The following is a 20,700-nucleotide window of genomic DNA, read 5'->3' as shown; positions in this document are numbered from 1 at the left end:
GATTGTTATTGTATTATTTGCTAAATGTCAAGAAATATTCTGATGGTTGAAATGAAGGTTTGTCCATGAGACATGCGACAATCCTTCGCGTTTGGCTTATCAACAGGTTATGAAAATTTTGTTTTTGTTTTAAACGGACATGAAGTGGGTGATGAGTATTTTTTTTATTCATGTCTGATAGAAATGAGATTATTCTTAATGTGCTCATGAATATTTATCATGTCCTATCCTTTTAATAGATGTGTGCGTGTTTGTATAGGTTTCTGTCAATGTGCGTGCGTGTGTGTGTGTGTGTATCGGTTTCTGTCAATATGTGTGTGTGTGTGTATAGGTTTCTGTCAATGTGTGTTTTTGTGTGTCGGTTTCTGTCAATGTGTGTGTGTGTATCGGTTTCTGTAATTGTGTGTGTATATGTTTTTGTCAATGTGCGTGCGTGTTTGTATAGGTTTCTGTCAATGTGTGTATGTGTGTGTGTATCGGTTTCTGTCAATGTGCGTGTGTGTGTGTATCGGTGTCTATCAATGTGCGTGTGTACAGGTTTCTATCAGTGTGTGCGTGTATAGGTTTCTGTTGTGTGTGTACAGCTTTTTATCCATGTGCGTATAGGTTTATATCAGTGTGTGTGTGTGTATAGGTTTTTATTTATGTGCGTGTGTGTGGGGGGGGGGTTGTAGAGTTTTCTATCCACGTGTCTGGAGAGAAAAAGACAGTTGAAGCCATAGAGGAGTGAGTAAAAGAAATAATGAATGAAAAGATGAAGATGAAAATAGTGGAGAGAACGAGTGATGGATGAAGTCAAATAGAAAAAGTGATGGAGAAAATCTGAGAGAGAGAGAGAGAGAGAGAGAGAAGAATCAGAGAAAGAGAGTGATGGAGAGAGGAGAGGGTGAAAAAGACCCTGCGGGAAGGAGGAGGAGGAGGAATGAGTTGTGCGTTTTGATGGTGTAAGATGGCATCAAGGATTATGTGATATTCAGGCGAAAGAATCATCGCAAACCCTGAAAGATGTTAGTGAAAGTTTTGTTGTTTGATTGACATCAAAAGTTAAATCTCATTAAATGCGATCGCCTCAGCTGATAAGGTGACTGATTTATTTCGGTTTCATCCTTACCCAAATGCACACGATCGCAGTTGCGTTAAATATGCTCAAAAGAACCTGCGTACGATGACGTCATGTTGAAACATGAGTTCAAGTCAGAGTAGATGCATTCTCATCCAGGTTGCTGTCGGTTTAGCCTGCGAATCGAATTGTACCAAAGATTTTAAAAGCTCAAAAGAAAATTGGTCATTAAAAATCTGCTTGGATTAAATGGAGATTTGCGTGTGGTCCATCCACTTAAATATACTGTTTACATTTTCAGCTGTCCCCATCTACCCGACCCATGAAATACTGCAGATATGGTGGAATTTACGTGTGTGTATATATATATATATATATATATATATATATATATATATATATATAAGAACTGTGTGTGGGTGAGTTCATTCTCTAAAAACACAAAAATGGTTTGGCCGATTTTTGCACAAAGGTACTTTATGTGTCAGGCAGTGTTCTTAGATAGGTTTTGTATTGGAATGTCTTTGATAAGTATCAATAACTCTTTATCTGTGTGGATTCCATGTACAAAGCTTCTTTCTTAGAACTGCACGCCTGTGGAACTGTTCCCTCTGCCTGCTTCCCACCGGACTATAACTTGGATTGTTCAAGTCCAACGTTAACAAATTCCTAATGAACCGCCCCCTTAAGTAAACACTTCATCAAATCTCCACACTAACGTAATGTACTTGCAATAACCCTTATTCCTGAGTGGCTTCCGGGCCTTGATAAGTGGTGATCATTGTGTAAAAAAAAAAAAGATAAATAATTAAATCAATGAATAATAAAAAAAAAAATAAATGAATAAAAAATAAATGAATAAAAATAAAAATAAATCAATAAAAAAATATATAAATAAAACTAAAAAATAAATAAAACTAAAAAATAAATAAAAATAAATCAATAAAAATAAATCAATAAAAAAAATAAATGAATAAAAATAAATCAATAAAAATAAAAATAAATCAATAAAAAAATAAATCAATAAAAATAAATCAATAAAAATAAAAATAAATCAATAAAAATAAAAATAAATCAATAAAAAAATAAATCAATAAAAAAATAAATCAATAAAAATAAATCAATAAAAATAAATCAATAAAAATAAAAATAAATCAATAAAAATAAAAATAAATCAATAAAAAAATAAATCAATAAAAATAAAAATAAATCAAAAATAAAAATAAATCAATAAAAATAAAAATAAATCAATAAAAAAATAAATCAATAAAAATAAATCAATAAAAATAAATCAATAAAAATAAAAATAAATCAATAAAAAAATAAATCAATAAAAAAATAAATCAATAAAAATAAATCAATAAAAATAAAAATAAATCAATAAAAAAATAAATCAATAAAAATAAAAATAAATCAATAAAAATAAAAATAAATCAATAAAAAAATAAATCAATAAAAAAATAAATCAATAAAAAAATAAATCAATAAAAATAAAAATAAATCAATAAAAATAAAAATAAATCAATAAAAATAAAAATAAATCAATAAAAAAATAAATCAATAAAAAAATAAATCAATAAAAATAAAAATAAATCAATAAAAATAAAAATAAATCAATAAAAATAAAAATAAATCAATAAAAATAAATCAATAAAAATAAATCAATAAAAATAAATCAATAAAAATAAATCAATAAAAATAAATCAATAAAAATAAAAATAAATCAATAAAAATAAAAATAAATCAATAAAAAAATAAATCAATAAAAAAATAAATCAATAAAAAATAAATCAATAAAAATAAAAATAAATCAATAAAAAAATAAATCAATAAAAATAAGAAATTAATCAATAAAAATAAATCAATAAAAATAAAAATAAATGAATAAAAATAAAAAAAAATGAATAAAAATTTAAAAAAAAATGAATAAAAATGTATCGTTGAAGAAGAACGTGCAGATTCTCTTGCTATATTCTTCCAACTTCCACCGTGGAGATGAAAAAAAAAAAAGTAAAATTCTGATAATGGCGTATTAAGTTGAAATATTAATTTTAAACAAATGTTTATTTTACAATATATTGTGTTATTTGGCTTATAAACCTTACGTAATTCATTTTAAAATTTAAACAACGCTTATATCACGGATAATACAACGTTAAACTAAAATAAATACAAAAAAAAAAGGCATCAGTCTCTGCTGATATAATGCCATACAAAATAGCTATGGAGGTTCATAGTATAGAATAACCAAGGAGAGAAAGCACTAACCAGACCTCCACGAAAGAATGCAAAGAGGACCGGGACCTTGAGGAGGCTTATTGCCACCCAAATCCCAGTGAAGACCAATGGTTGCTGTCAACAGAAAAATCAATGTTAAGCAGCTGTTGCGATAACACAAAATCATGTGCAAAGGTTATCAAATGAGGTGGAAAGCACTGGAAATCGAGAGATTTGTTGTCATCCAGACTCCAGGGAATATCACTGGTTACTGGCAGTGAGTAATCACTGATGATGACCTGCGTGAGAACTCCAAGTGAGTACATAATGAACCTAATTATAGGCAACCTTAGTTTTCAGAACAGATGAGAAAATATTTATAAACTACTGAATAGGGAGGTTCTTAAAACTAGCAAGTTGACCTACAGTTGTTCACAATAATGGAAAGCACATCAAGTTGCTGTATATTTATACAAAACACTTGACTAGCTACAACCACTATCAACAATTTTCCCCAATCTCTATTTGTGCCTAAATCCAAGCGCAGATTCCATGAACAAAGTTTATTTCCTAGAACTACCTGCATGTGGAATACTGTTCCATTGGTCTGCTTCCCGGATGATTACAATATGGTAACCTTCAAGTCCTATGTAAACAAGTTCTTGTTGAGCCTTCCTTTAAATACTCCAAATTTTACCCAATGTATGCCACTAACGAGTATTAAAGTACCACCTTACATTCATTAACCATTATCCTCGAGTGGCTTTCGGGCCTTGATAATTGATGACTCCTTTGTAAAAAAAAATCAAAAAAATCTGTATGTTAAGCAAAATGAATCCATTTCATTTAACTGCGGCGCCCCATTATTTGTGGATTTTATCTTGCTCATGGGAAAAGGTCTATAATTTTCTTATTAGATTGTTTAACCGATACATGCCTATCTATGGGATCATTCTACGTGACGGTCATTGCATCAACTGGTAAATCTTCAAGAATGATGTGTATTGTGATAAGCAAAATATCCTATTAGGAATTGATCGCATCATGAAACTCTTGACGAACCGAAGGATTTACTGAACGGAATATTATTATTCAAATGCTAGCCGTTTCTGAATTTTTGAGATGAGGATTGGTTATTCGTATTATTTGGATTCATCTGACTACTGTTCTCATCTTGTCTCATTTTCACAATGTTTAGGTCAATGTGACCTTTGACCTTCTTCAGCTTCTTGTCAAACTCGGGACCTTTCGGGATGTTTCTGTTGAACTCAAGAATTTAGATGGAATTTCAAATGGAGCCATACATTTACTTCACTAGTTCTGTCAGCCATGACTGAACAAGCAAATGAATCGTTCCATGATTGGATAGAGGTCCAAAGTGATTTGCAATTGTATTTTTTCGGTTACCCACACTGAGAATTGAACCTTCAACCTTCAAGAGAATATCACTTTTTACAACTGATTTTTCCAAGTACTCTAAGCACTGTTCCACGGGTCTTGCAGACAATTCTAATACAAATTTAGGGAACCTTAAACCTGTTTTTATTTCTAGTTATAAATATCATTATTTATAATTAATTATTACTACTAATATATATATATATATATATATATATATATATATATATATATATATATATATAGGATATTTATTACTGTGAGTCCAGAATGAGTTTACAAATTGTTTCAGCTAGAGGAAAATCCTCAAAGATTTATAACTTTATAACTTAGTCCATCTATGAATTCTGACGATGCTAGTTGGATTTTTTCCTCTCTTTGAGGATTTTCCTCTAGCTGAAACAATTTGTAAACTCATTCTGGACTCACAGTAATAAATATCCTATATACTGCTCTGACTACACATTGAGCACTCTAGTCCGGTTTTTTCACCACTGGTAAATAAATATATATATATATATATATATATATATATCGAAAAATTAAAAAAAAGAATCATAAAGCAAAGTGTCTCCATTGCATTGTTGTTTACTTATTACTGTATATATTATCTATTATTTATATTTAACGGTTCCCATATCGTATTAAATTCTATACTAAGTCTACTTAGTAATTAGTTATTCCCCAGCATCTGTGCTGCTTCTTTGAGTCGTCTTATTCTCCACTGTTCTTCTCCTTCTATAATTTTTACTACATCCAATAATGGTAGATGGTTTCCCTTTCCCCTCCGGATATGATCAGCTATATCCGACTTTTCAATCTCTCCACGTATTATGGCTTTTTGATGTTCTTCTAACCGTACATTTAGTGTACGACATGTCGTATCTTTGTATGGTTTTCCTAACTTGCATGCGATCTCATATACACAGTCCTTAGTCATGGTTTTTTTCTGTAGGAGGCTTGATTTTCACAAGCTGTTTCCATGTTAAAATATGGTCATGTGTTAATTCGACACACACAAAAGGGGCATATCTTATCTACAAAAAGCAAAATAAAATTTCAAGAGAAACCCTACCATTGTTTAATGAAAACATTAGCCTGTGGGAGGGAATAACAATGTATCTGATTGGTTAGCTAGCTACACTAAACACCACATGTGTATATAAAAACACTTAGTAACATGAATTCCATACATTTCAACCTGATGGGCATGAAACATGGGTGTACCTATGTAACATAATTGCCATAAATATATTTTCATAATAGCTCTACTCATGTCTTGAGCACTGTTAAAGTAAATACTGAAAATTGATACATAATATGTCTTTATAATATTATATGGGATACATAGAATATTTGTAGGCTAAAATTCTATAATGTATTAAATTAGCAGTTCAGCCCGGCTTTGCTCGGACCCTATGCACTGTTCATAATTTTATGTGCATATGTATATTAAAAAGTTTGACTCATGTCCAGGTAACCTACAACTAAAATTTCAAGTGTTTAGACCCAAAATTGGCGGAGAAGTTAGGTAAGGTCTGCAAAGGTCAACTCTTTCAACTTTGACCTCTTGCCAGCCAAATTTTCGCTCAAAAACTGATTAAAAAGCTTGGTGCATATCTAAATACCCTTTATGTAAAATTTAAAATGCTTAGACTCAAAATTGGCTGAATAGTTTGCTAGAGACAGCAAAGGTCAAATCTTCTTAACTTTGACCCCTTGGCAGCTAAATTTTCAGCCAAAAACAGATTAAAAAGCATGCTTTATGTCTGAATACACTTTATGTAAAATTCAAATGTTTAGACCAAAAATTGGCCGAGTAATTTGGTAGAGGTCAAATTTTGACCCCTTAACATTTATTGTTTTGGGCTCAAATCAAATTAGTTTGATCCATTTCGAAGTAACCTACATCTAAAATTTCAAATGTTTAGACTCAAAATTGACAGAGGAGTTTGGTAGAGTTCTCAAAAGGTCAAATCTTTGAACATTGATCCATTGACAACCAAATTTCTGGTCGAAAACCGATTGAAGAGATTTTTCCAAATTTGACAGTAGTTTGGTAAGGAAATGTACACACAGACAATTTTACTTTTATATATAGATTGTGTTTAATGCCAATATGTAATTAAAGCAAAATCAATTGTTTTGGACTATTAAAAGAATTTCCAATGCTATTGCTGATTTTAATAAGAAAAATGTTGGCCCTTTGAAAATATTGTTTCGTAATTCAATTTTATTATGAAAATTTAAAAAAAAACAAATAACAATGTGTTTTCTTGTTTTTCTTTTCTCCAAAAATCATTTACTATTATATAAAAGGAACTTTGTGTGTGTTCGTTCCCTATGGACTCATAAATAGCTGGACTGAAATTTCACACAAATGTACTTTATGTGCCTGGCAGTGTTCTTAGATAGGTTTTGCATTGGAATGTCTTCGATAAGTACTGATACTCGATAATTAAAAAAATCCGATGAAAGAAGGAACAGGCGAGTTTGACTAAAGTTAATACCTTACACAGCTTAACATCGCAAGTGCATTTGAAAAGTTTTATCGCAAGATGAAATGCCCAACATTTAAAATCAACAGTAGGTTCTTTAATATGACAGGAGCGCGCTCTAAAAGAATGTTTCCATTTAGAACATAATTGCACCATGATACTTGACTTTTGCATTTTAAACTTTAATTCAAGCCATTACATAAAAATAATTTTATAAAATCAACAGTAGGTTCTTTATAGTGCAATGTAAACTACAATGTATTTTAGACTAAGTCACTGCAGAGAGGTGTATGAAGCTTCCTCTTGGTGCACCAGAGTGGGTCACCAACGAGGGCAGGTAATTAATTGATTTAATTGAAAAATGGACATTTCACCGATTTCGATGATAATAAAATATGGGAGAGTGAGGCATTTGTTAATCCTCATTCAATCCCGGGTAACTTTGGGTTTCCCTGCTAGTTTATCTTAAAGAATAGACCAGCTTTTAACTTTCATATAACCATGTGGTGTTTTAAATACAAAACGGATTTTTTTCAAAGTGCCAACATTTTTCTTTTTAACCCATACCACATGTAGCACAATACATTTGCCTTCGGGACAAGATCACAGTGTAGTATCTGTTCTTCAGATGCTGCACTTTAATTTCTTGTTCTCTGTCAGTGGAGGAGAAATCCTTCACGACTGAGACAATTTTTATTTTTGTTCCTTTTCTCCACGTTAAAAAACGACCCTGGTGTCAAACTCTGTCCCGTGGGGAGGCATTGTAAATAGGAACGCCTCCACGGACTACTATCTACAAGAAATTTTGTATCTCCAATGGGAAAGATGATTTAAACATTTTTTTTTTTTAAATCTCAGAACCTGATGAAGATATTTTAAGTCTGAAGCTTGTTTAATCTTTACAATAAATTATTTATTTTAAAGAAAACAAGAAAACGCATTGTTATTTTCTATATTTATTTTTATGATCAGCTATATTTGAATTTATGTTTTGAAATATGACAAATCATAAATCTACGACCTCACATCTATGATTATTTTATGTTTCTAAATTTTTAAGATGATTAATTAATTTGTATTATTCGGACTACTGTTTTCATCTTGACTTTTATTTTCACAACATTTCGTCCGATGTATCCTTTGACTTTCTCCATTTAGATCTTGGCAAACTCTGGGATCTGCATGGAATTACAAACAGAAACCTTTATTTAATCCACGGTAGTAGCATGTTCTCATTCTGTCTGTGTGTGTGTGTGTGTGTGTTTGTATGTCTGCTAAAAACTTGTCATCCGCATCAAAGCGGCATGAATGTGGTACCGTTAGCGTGATCTAGGTCGTCCTGAACCTCCACTTGCCACTGAATTATTTTAGTTATTTAATTTAACAATGCCAACTCAGGATATATGTGGTTGGAGATTGTGCAACTGCCACAAAAAATGTTTCCTGCACAGGCACCCTTAAAGTGGGTATCTATAGTCTGTCAAGACTGAAGGAAGATACTATATGTTTTGTTGTGCAGGATAAACTCCTAAACTAATTTACCGATTATGATAAATTTTGGAATATATATTCTCATCAACACGGTGAGTAACACGGACCGATTATTTTTTTTATAAACATTACCATTTAGAGATGCACCTATACAAATTAGCATCCTCCCTTAAAAAAGGGGTAAAATAAGTTATAAATACAAAATATTTCATAGAGATAAAGAATTTCTCTACATGAAATTTTCAGTTATATTAAACCTTTATGACCTGAATTATGGGGTAAAGGATTAAAAAATTGTTAATTTTAGTTAGTTTAAAGAAGAAGAGACATTGCAAGCCTGTCTTTGTTTTATCGTTATTTCCATGGCAAGTGCTCGTCCGAGCCCCAATCTCTGGTCCCCCCTCACCAATCCTTCATGATAAACACCCTTCTAGCTAAAACCACTGTCAGTAATTTCCTCCACTCTTTATCTGTGCCTAAATCAAAACGTAGATTCCATGAACATAGCTTTTTTCTGAGAAGTGCACGCCTGTGGAATTCTCTTCCATTTGCCTGTTTCCCACCTGACTACAACTTGGACATCTTCAAGTTCAGCATAAACAAATTCCTGATTAATCGCCCCCTTAAGACGCTTTATCAAATCTCCAATACCAACTGTTACTACAATATTATCCCACTGATTATTGTACACAAAATAACCCTTATCCCCGAGTGGCTTATGGACCTTGATAAGTGGTGATTCCCATGTAAAAAAAAAGGGTAATAATACTATGATTATCTTCAAACTGGAAAAATTATGAAATTCAATCGTTAAACTACCACTGAGGATTTTTGCATTTCATAAACTTGTCTTGATAGTGCTTGAAAAAAAAGTGTGTTTTTGACAATAAATGAAATCCTCCACTCTTTGAGACAAACGGTGGCATACTGAATGCAAGCAATGGACAGTTACAGTCTGGAGGTATCTGGCATCTATTCAGACACTGAACTAATACATACAAGACGTGTTTGAAGCAATTTCCCCTTATGCCGGTATATTGATTTATTTATGAGTGAACAAATTAGTTCAACCAGGTCATAAAGGGTTAATACATTTTTTTAAATATCAGTGTGTTTGCATCATTGTAAATAATATGTAAATATCCTAAATTATTGGACTTGTTATATATTGATAGTAAACATTCCAAAGCCACAGAAGAGCTTATTTATTTTGCATTCATATTGTTTTATTGCTTATATTTTGTGTCTTACACATGTTTCATTGAATAGTAGAAATTTAATAAACAAATCTTCAGAGATAGATAAGTTCCTCAGGTAAAAATGCAGTTTTTTAAAAAAATATTTTACTTAAATTTCATTGAGAAAAAAATTGTTTTTCATCAAATTTTAAGTTATATCAATCCATTTGTAAAGTATTGGTGTTCATGCATCTGTGTCGATACTATGTAAAATAATTGGTAAAAATTCTAACCTCTTGAACTTATTATAGGGTAATTCCATGTCAGATCATTTGACAATTCTGGACATTTGAGCATGTTTTTTAAAAAAATTTTTTTTTATTCAATTTTCACCCCAAACAAGGCACAGTGCCACTTTGAAGCAGGGGGCTACTATTAGGGACATAATTAGTGGGGTCATTATGAATGGAGATGAGTAGAAAGATTAACATTACACTTGAACTTCTGTATATCATTGCAGTTGGGAAAGCAGAATCCCGGAAGGGAGTTCCAAAGACGCGCAGTTCTGGGGAAGAAACTATTGGAGTAAAAGGCTTTCTTGCACCTAGGGATCTCTACTGTAAAGGGATGAGACTTAGTAGCTTGTCGGGTTTGTCGGGGGTAGTTACGTCAGGGAGGTACAAGTGTTTGCAGTTCGTTAGAGCATTCACCATTAAAGTATTTGTAGAACAGGCAGAGGGATGCAACATCTCGTCGATGGGACAGAGGCTGAAGCCTAGATGACAGTTCAGGACCTATCAGGTTGGCGACTCTCTTTTGAACCCTGTCCAGGAGCGAGAGACAAGCAGCAGATGCACCAGCCCAGATGTGACAACAGTACTCCATACATGGGCGAATGGTTGCCTTATAGAGGTATAGGATACTGTCAGGTGTAAGTAGTTTTCTAGCACGGTAGAGGGAGCCAACCTTCCTTGCAGCAGCCTTGGCAATGCTCTCAATGTATCTATTCCAGTTCATATTCCCTGTAAACGTTAGGCCGAGGAGTTTAAAGAAGTACTTTCAGGCAATGTGTTCTTGGCCATTGCTATTGGTGGCAGAGAAGGTTTCTTGTAGTTATTGAAGGAAACAAGCTTAGTCTTAGCAGCATTGAATGTGACCAACCATTTTTGTCCCCATTCCACTACAGATTGGAGGTCATCCTCTAGTGTTTCTGCCATTTCCTTTGATATGTGTTCATTTGTTTTCCCCTCATATCTGTTATAGAGAGTGGTGTCATCAGCAAATATACCCATCTCCGAAACAATTTTATCAGGGAGGTCATTTATGAATATCAGGAATAATAGAGGTCCAAGGATAGACCCCTGAGGTACTCCCGCATTTATGTCATATTGTTTGGATGTACGACCGTCGAGGACAACTTTGATTTTTCTATTACTTAAGAAGGATTTAATTACATTATGAATTCTTCCAGTGATTCCATATGATCTAATTTTCCTTAGAAGACCATCGTCAAAAGCCTTAGATATATCAAGGGCCACCGCTCTACCCTCCCCTGTTTTCTCCAATGAACGGTATATACGTTCAGAAACTACAGTTAAGATATCTGCTGTTGAACGGCTTGCCTGAATCCATATTGTTTGTAAGTTAGGAGTTTAGCAGCTGTTAGGTGCTGGACTAAGGCTTGATTAACTAAGGACTCAAATATTTTGGCGAAAAGCGGAAGGAGGCTAATGGGGTGATAATTTAGTGGGTAAGTTCTTTGACCAGAATTCTTGAAGACTGGTACCACAGAGGCGGTTTTCCAGCACTCGGGAAAACAAGATTCGTTAAGGCATTTATTGTAAAGTTTGGACAGAACTGGAGCAACCTCGGCAGAGCATTTTTTTAATAGCACAGCCGGGATGAGATCTGGTCCACATGCTTTTGAGGTGTCTAGGTTTTTTATAATAGCATGTACCTGAGAAGGAGTGATTTTCAAATCGTCTAGTGGGGCGTCTGTTCGCAGAGGAAAATCAGGGAGTGAGTGGTGTACCGAGTTCAGTGTGGAGTTTGAGGCAAACCGACTGGCAAGCAGATTAGCCTTGTCAGTTGCCGTGCAAGCAACCTCATGATTGTTTGTTAGTGGGGGAATAGTTGACTGTCCATTATTAACTATGCTGTTGTAGATTTTCGAAAAATCCCGGGTTCCTAATTTCTGTGCTTCGATGCGCTTTCTGGTGGTTTCAGAGTAATCTGTCTTAGCTGTCTCTATCACTCTTTTACAATTATTTCTAGCTTCTATATACTTCTGTTTATTTGAGCTGGACTTATGTCGGTTGAATCTGCGGAACGCATGTTTCCTTTGAGATATGGCAGCTGCACAAGCAGAAGTAAACCATTGGGGAGAGTGGGGCTTGCTATAGAATTTCTGTGCGGGAACATGTGCTTCAGTAGCAGTTTTGAACCATTCAGTGGTCTCATTTGCACACTGTTCCGCTGGAAGAGTAAAGATATTTTGCCATGGGGCATCTCTGATGAGCTCCCTGATGGCTTCCCAATCAACCTTTTTGTAATACCTCGTTGTTTTGAGTAGTGGGTCTTCAGTTTTAGGTGTATTTCCAAATGGTTTCTAAAATATTGCATTTCTACGATTTCAGTGAGAAGCTGTGAATATTGCATTTCTATGATTTGTTGTGAGAAGCTGTAAAATTCTTCATGTTTTGTAATCAAATATGTACTTACTAGCAGACCACACAGCATTGCTCGGTTATAAAATATACATAAATATTATATGTAAACTGAGACATGTGCATGCGAGTATTATGTTTTTTATTTTTCTAAACAGTTCACTTCTTGTAAGTAAAAAAAAAAAAAAATACTTGAGCTAAGATCAAAACCAAAATCTACAAACAGTGAGTCAAATACGATAATTATTTGGCCAGCGTGACACGCTCTTTAAAAGTGTTTTTAAACTGACTTATATTTAACATAAGTAATCTGTAATGTGAACCATTCACGTATGCGCAATCGTAAAACCATTAACAAACAGAAAAAAATCCAACTCCCACGTACCAATTTTTCAATTTTGACCCTTTAAGAATCCTTTTTTTCCAGATGCAAACATTAAAAAGTTTTCCACCTATCTGAATAACCTATATATCAAATTTCAAGTCTGTAGATTAAAAATTCGTCGAGTATATACATTGAGAAGTGTTCTCACACACACGCACATTCTTACTTTGGTCGTAAAATATGCATAAACATTATGTTTTAATTAATGCAGAATACTTACTGATTATAAACTGAAGTACCGTATTAAACGTAACGTTAAATTTCTTAAAAAAAAAAAAAGAAATGAAGCAAAAGAAAAAAAAAAAGACGTGTGCATGCAAGTATTATGCTTTTCCTAAACAATTCACTTCTTGTAGGAAAAAAAAAAAAAAAAGACGTGTGCATGCAAGTATTATGCTTTTCCTAAACAATTCACTTCTTGTAGGAAAAAAAAAAAAAAAGACGTGTGCATGCAAGTATTATGCTTTTCCTAAACAATTCACTTCTTGTAGGAAAAAAAAAAAAAAGACGTGTGCATGCAAGTATTATGCTTTTCCTAAACAATTCACTTCTTGTAGGAAAAAAAAAAAAAAAAGACGTGTGCATGCAAGTATTATGCTTTTCCTAAACAATTCACTTCTTGTAGGAAAAAAAAAAAAAAAAAAAAAGACGTGTGCATGCAAGTATTATGCTTTTCCTAAACAATTCACTTCTTGTAGGAAAAAAAAAAAGACGTGTGCATGCAAGTATTATGCTTTTCCTAAACAATTCACTTCTTGAAGGAAAAAAAAAAGACGTGTGCATGCAAGTATTATGCTTTTCCTAAACAATTCACTTCTTGTAGGAAAAAAAAAAAGACGTGTGCATGCAAGTATTATGCTTTTCCTAAACAATTCACTTCTTGTAGGAAAAAAAAAGACGTGTGCATGCAAGTATTATGCTTTTCCTAAACAATTCACTTCTTGTAGGAAAAAAAAAAAAAAGACGTGTGCATGCAAGTATTATGCTTTTCCTAAACAATTCACTTCTTGTAGGAAAAAAAAAAGACGTGTGCATGCAAGTATTATGCTTTTCCTAAACAATTCACTTCTTGTAGGAAAAAAAAAAAAAAAGACGTGTGCATGCAAGTATTATGCTTTTCCTAAACAATTCACTTCTTGTAGGAAAAAAAAAAAAAGACGTGTGCATGCAAGTATTATGCTTTTCCTAAACAATTCACTTCTTGTAGGAAAAAAAAAAAAAAAAAGACGTGTGCATGCAAGTATTATGCTTTTCCTAAACAATTCACTTCTTGTAGGAAAAAAAAAAAAAAAAGACGTGTGCATGCAAGTATTATGCTTTTCCTAAACAATTCACTTCTTGTAGGAAAAAAAAAAAAAAAAAACTTGAGCTGAGATCGAAACCAAAACCTAAAGACATTGAGCCAAGTACAATAGCCATTACACCAGTTTGGCATCACTTTTAAACAGTGTTTTCACACCAACTCATACTCAACATAAGCTGTCATATTTCACAACTGTGCATGCGCAGTCACAAAACAGTTGGAAACAGATAAAAATCCGGTGGCATCCTATGCACCAATTTTTCACTTTTGACCCCTTAGCAGCCCTTTTTTTCTGGATGGAAACAGATTAAAAAGTTTTCCATATGTCTGAATAACTTATATTCAAAGTTTCAAGTCTGTAGATCAAAAATCCATTGAGTATATAGGTTGAGAAGTGTCCTCACACGCACACACACACACACACACACACACACACACACACATTCTCACCTTTATAGAATAAGATAGGTATTCCGTGGAAAGAATTCATTGTCTTATTTTAGACAATTCTGGACTTTTGAGCTTGTATTTCCAAATGGTTTTTAAAATATTTCATTTCTACAATTTCAAGTTTGTCGCAAGAAGCTGTGAAATTCGTGTTTTGCACTTAAATACATACTTATATTACGTACTAGCAGGGTGACTTGAGGTTGCCTGGGATTGATGATCAACAAATGTTTCACACTCCCATATTTTTTATTGTCATCGAAATCGATGAAATTGCTAATTTTTCAATCAAATCGATTGATGTACCTATATTCCTTATATATAATTCACTGTCTCTTATTTTTTTGCCTTTGTTCTTATTTTTTCGCAGGCTTCTTCAAACGAACAGTTCAAAACAAGAAAGTATATTCTTGTGTAGATAACCGAAACTGCCTAATAGACAAAACGCAGCGAAAAAGATGCCCATATTGTCGATTTCAAAAATGCCTTACCGTTGGGATGAAGTTAGAAGGTAAGAATTCGCCCACAACATATTGAAGTCTCATTTGCTTGTAAGAAAAAAAAAAAAAGTTCCTGAGTTTTTAAACACTGAATAACACATCATCCTAATTAATATTTATAATTTCCGGAGTTACCTGCTCCTTTCTTAGGTGTTTTTTTTAACATTTTTTATTTTATTGTGCTCCCATATGTTTATTTTAGCCATAAAATGATCAAATTTATTTATTAAACCCCCCCCCCTTTTTTTTCACTATTTATCTGGATTTTCATTTTTTTTTCTCTTTCTAGCTTTATCTAGGGAGTTTTATCCTGGGCCCCCAAAATTAACAGAGATTAGACCATTCCTGTAATGATCTGATCCTTGTTGGTTTGATGGTGAGAGTTTAGTTCTGTGCAGTTCTAGGAGGTTCACTCTCCCAGGCTTTGCCTTCTCTTTTTGAGAAGGGGTTAGTTTATTGCTAATTGCCTGAAGCGCCCTTATCAGGGAATGCCAACAGGACTGCCCGGACACTTTTTTGCAAATCAGTGTGTTTCTCCTCAGGGGCGCTGACTTCTCAATCCTACTTTCCAACCCTGATGTCTAAGTTCTTGCAGTGGGAGAGAAAGTTCTTTAGCTTTATCTTTCTTGCTTTTTTCTTCTCTTACTAACAGTTCTCTCTGAAAACTGAAAATGATTTTCTCATGAAGGCATGAGAAGGGTAGGAGGAAATAGATAACTTTTGTTTCATCAAAGAATGACTTCCTGTCTCCTTCCCTCATATTCACACGCAGTGTCATTCTCATAATTTTGATTTTTTAGTTGAAACTGATTAGAGTTGTTTTAGGAAAAAAAGTAGCTTTGTTTTGTACTGCCTTAACACTCCGCATTTGCACATATGCTGAGAAATTTGTCGATTATAGCTTTTTTTCTTGCAATGACGAAAGGCTATGTTCCAGAAATATATGCTTAAGAATGTAGTGTAATAAGAATAGATAGAACACACACACACACACACACATATATATAAGAAAAACAGTGTAGTTAGATTCCAAGATCCAAATATTTATTTTTCATGCAAAACAGATCCTCCAGCATATTAAAATTTTGGTCCATTTTTACCAATCCATTTCATTATGTAGAAACAAACAGTTATTATTTAAATACCATTTCTTTTCGTGCATATACTCTTCAGAAAAATTAGAAATTCCTTGCTTAGATAGAAAAAATGCATGACAATATAATGCTGCAAGAAGAAAAAAAAAATTTATATATGCTCTGTTGTCATATTGAACATACATTAAGTTAGTAATTGTCTGTATTTTTGAGATAAGGTGTTTTCATTTATTGAGATTGTCAGACTGACTTCCTCATCTTGGTTGTTATAGTCACAACGTTTCGACCGTTTTGCCCTCCGGCCTACATCAGGTGTTTTGTATCGAACTGGGGAGCCATTTGTTAGCAATCTCAAACCCAACCCTTTATTATTATTATGGGGGTACTGTGTTCGGACTCCAGCTAGGCTCTAGGGCATAGTTGCTGATTCTCTGTTTTGAAGTTACTTTTCACTGCCTTTGTTCAGGATTGAACTCAGCACCTTTATCAGCAACTATGTCCCAGAGCCTAGCTGGAGTCCGAACACGGTACCCCTGTAGTAATAATAATAAAGGGTTGGGTTCAAGACTTCTAACAAACGGTTCCCCAGTTCGATACAAAACACCTGATGAAGGCCAGAGAGCAAAACGGCCGAAACGTTGTGACTATAACAACCAAGATGAGGAAGTCAGTCCGACAATCTCAATACATTAAGTTTCTAAACAAAAAGGGATCGGTGTACACACAGAGTGAAATAGAATTGAAAAACATTTTACCAAAGCAACACATATATATATCACATACATACAGTAGAGTTCCAGGATACAGTGGCCCTAGAATATTTTTTTAGATTATGTTGTTGTTCTGGCCTCTGGTTACGGTGTTATTCATAAGGTTATTTGATTATATACTCTGTATTTTGTTATCAAAATTGTTAATGACGTATACCAGGGTTCTACTGTATACTTATCTACTATTATATAAAAATTGCTTTGTGTGTTTGTATAGTGCGCAAGTTTCTTCCTCATATGTTCTGGAACGGCTGAACCTATCTTTTGCAAATTTCACACATAGATAATTTATGTTATATTGTTTTTGACTCCTAATGGGGGTATGAGACCAATGAATTCGACAATTATTTTTATAACCACCGGCTGTGCTAACAAACCAATGAGAACCTTCCAAAGTTATTAGAAAAATTGTTGAATTTTGGATTCAATCAGTTCGCCACTAACTACGTCACAGACCGCATTTGATTCTTGCCCGCCATCGTGGTTACTGCCAATTACACTCAGGATCTGATCTGAACTACGCCACCATCTTTGTTCAACATAATGTCACAACACTTAACAGTTCTTAGATATATTTTGTACAGAAATTCATTCGATGAGTATCAAAAATCATAAGAGAAAAAATATTCTGTCATAAATAAGATATTTTTCTTTTTCTTTTATTCTTATGATTTTTTAAAGTTCACGCTTCCTTTTACCATAACTTATTGTTTTCAATCCAAGAAAACAAAAAATTTTTTTTCCCCCCCCTGAGGAATTTATCTAGGTCTTTAAAAATTTGATTTGTAAATTTCTACCATTCAATGAAACATGTGTAAGTCACAAAATATAAGCAATAAAACAATATGAATGCTAAATAAATAAACACTCCTATGACTTTGGAATGTTTACTATTAATATGATAGTGTGTGTGTTGTGTGTCATGTTTACGTCTGAGTTACTGTCGTTTAATTGTTACAGATTTCCATTTCTTGTAATAAAGTATACTAAGAATTCATCGTAAGTTTTGGTTTCGATTTCCATTGCAGAACAAACAGTTATTATTTCAATACCATCTCTTTTCGTGCATATACTCTTCAGAAAAATTAGAAATTCTTTGCTTAGATAAAAAAAATGCATGACAATATAATGCTGGAAGAAAAAAAGCTTGGTATACACAAAGAGTGAAATATAATTGAACCCCCCCCCCCCACATATATATATGTGTGTGTGTGTGTGTGTGTGTGTATATATACAGGGTGTCCCAGAAGTCGCGCACCATATATTTATATTTTTTTGTTTCAAATTTTATTCGATATAGGCGACTATTTCTTTTGAGGACATCTTAAATCTGTAGTTTACCAGAATCGTCCACGCACTCTTGATGATTTGAAAGATGCGATAATAATTGAATGTCAAAAAATTACTACTGAAACCCTCATTAGAGTAAAAGATAGTTTTATAAAGAGAATCGATGCATGTATTCAGGCTGAAGGTGAACAATTTGAGCATCTATTTTGATTTTGATTAATAAAATTGATATTCATTGATATTCATATTTGTTTTTATATAAATCTACATGGTGCGCGACTTCTGGGACACCCTGTATATATGTATATATATATGTATATATATATATATATATATATATTTATATATATATATATATATATATATATATATATATATATTTATATATATATATATATATATATATATATATATATATATATTTATATATATATATATATATATATTTATATATATATATATATATATATATATATATATAAATATATATATAAATATTTCAACGTGCTCAAATGCTTTCATCTTAAATTCTAGGTAATTATGCAGAATGTAGAAATTATGCATAAATAGAATTCAGCGTAATAGTGGAATAAAAATAATTATCTAATAAGAAACCATAAAAAATGAATAATTAACACTCGTTTTTCAAAGGAATATGTAGAATTCCAGGATACAGTGGCCTTAGAATACGTTTTTTTCCAGACCCCACTTAAGAGGGGCAGGAGTTAATGGTATCACAATAACAATGGAAAACGGAATTCTTCAAAACAAAAGCCATTCCAACTTTTCGATATCAACCAAGCAGCACGGCACTTTACACCAAACATCCCACAAGAATTGCATGAAGATTTTCTCATGGAAATGATTGCATATGATATTACTGGATGGATAGTAATAGAATAAGATTCTTTTTGGCAAAAAGGATGATCAAGATTGTCCTTGATGCATCTAAATAACATGTCATGAATACGCATGTGACCCAGAGGTCAATGTTTATTATGCCTGATTTTATGTAAACGATCTCTCGGATGGAATTATGGCTGAAATGAATATATTTGACATTTCTGAATTTTTGAGATGAGGATTAGTTGTTCATATTATTGGGATTCATCGGACGACTGTATCTTGTCAAACTCGGTTGAAGTTTCAATTCTCAGTGTAATCGACTGAAAAATATAATTGTAAATTACTTAGGACTTCTATCTAGTCATGGCTGACAAAACAAAAACATGCTACCCCTGTAAAGTAAATAAAGATTCCGTTCGTATATTCTGTCCAAATTCAACAGAAAAATTCCTAGGTTTGACAAGATACACCTGAAGAAGGTTGGAGGTTACATCGACCGAAAGGTTGTGAAAATCACTCAAGATGAGAACAGTAGTCTAATGAATTCAAATAATATTCTTTGTATATGACGTTGCATTGATGTGAATTAGATTAGTGTACAATCGTTTCAGTGATGATTTTGTGTTTCTTTAAATATAATCTCATCAACATAATGGGTGGATGGGAGGGAGTGGATTACACCAAAATAGTGACCAATATGCAGTATCAACAAAAATTAGATTCAGCGCTGAATTTGTGGGGGACTTTTTTCATGAAAATCATGGAGATACAATTATTTTATATTCTTCCAAATTTTAATTCTATCTTTCTTCACTGCTGCTGCTGCTATTTTCTCACACGCTTGTATATACTATGTTGTAAGGTAAACCGGGAGCAGGGAGAGAATTCCAAAATGAAGTGATCTGAAAAATTAGAGTAGACACTTCAACATCTGCAAATCTTTTTAGTAAAGGGGTCAGAATTTTGCCAAGTTGGTTTGCCATCACCTCCTTAAATAAGGTAACTCCTCTCACCTTTGATCTGTCAATCATTCTATTCTCTCAAGTTTGCAACTTGTTATGTAACTGCTATATAGTGGCATGTGTTAGCATCGATATTACGTAAAACATCTTTCCACAGGTTGTCAAGCCTTAATGTGTGTGTGTGTGTGTGCAGCACATGGTGAAAGGAAATAGCACATGATAAATTAGTAGATGTTTACTAACGGTCACTTATCAACATTTATTGTAAAGACAAACACACATAAGAACAAATCAAACATGATACATAAGATTAATAGTTCGAGAAAACAGAGGGGAATGATGCCTATTTCTCCATTTTGAAAATCACTGTCCTTCCCTCCACTTCCAGTCATTAATCTGGTGAGGAGTTATGAGAATTTAAAGTCTCGGACTCGGACAAACAAGGTTCGTACAGACTTGAAAAATCCTTGAATTTTGACTTTTGCTTTGAAAAAGGTCTTATTTCTATTATTACCTTGAAAAATCATTGAAAATCTCGAAAACGCCTTGAAAATGTCCGAGAATCGTATTCTTTATATTCAGTAAAAATTTGTAT

General features: G+C 32.9%; 1 protein-coding gene across 3 annotated transcripts in view; it reads left to right on the top strand.

The window, feature by feature from the left end:
• Positions 1–20,700, top strand: part of LOC145247991 (nuclear receptor subfamily 5 group A member 2-like) — a 364,710-nt gene that overhangs the window by 304,305 nt on the left and 39,705 nt on the right. For all 3 annotated transcript variants that reach the window (XM_080109658.1, XM_080109657.1, XM_080109660.1), the window contains one exon: positions 15,014–15,154. In XM_080109658.1, the coding sequence (XP_079965784.1) occupies positions 15,014–15,154 (141 nt within the window). The remainder of the gene's footprint in view (positions 1–15,013; positions 15,155–20,700) is intronic.

The sequence above is a fragment of the Euprymna scolopes genome, chromosome 26 (genome assembly GCF_053919585.1).
Source record: "Euprymna scolopes isolate OS-2025 chromosome 26, ASM5391958v1, whole genome shotgun sequence".
NCBI lineage: Eukaryota > Metazoa > Mollusca > Cephalopoda > Sepiida > Sepiolidae > Euprymna > Euprymna scolopes.
This window is presented reverse-complemented; position numbering and strand designations above follow the sequence as displayed.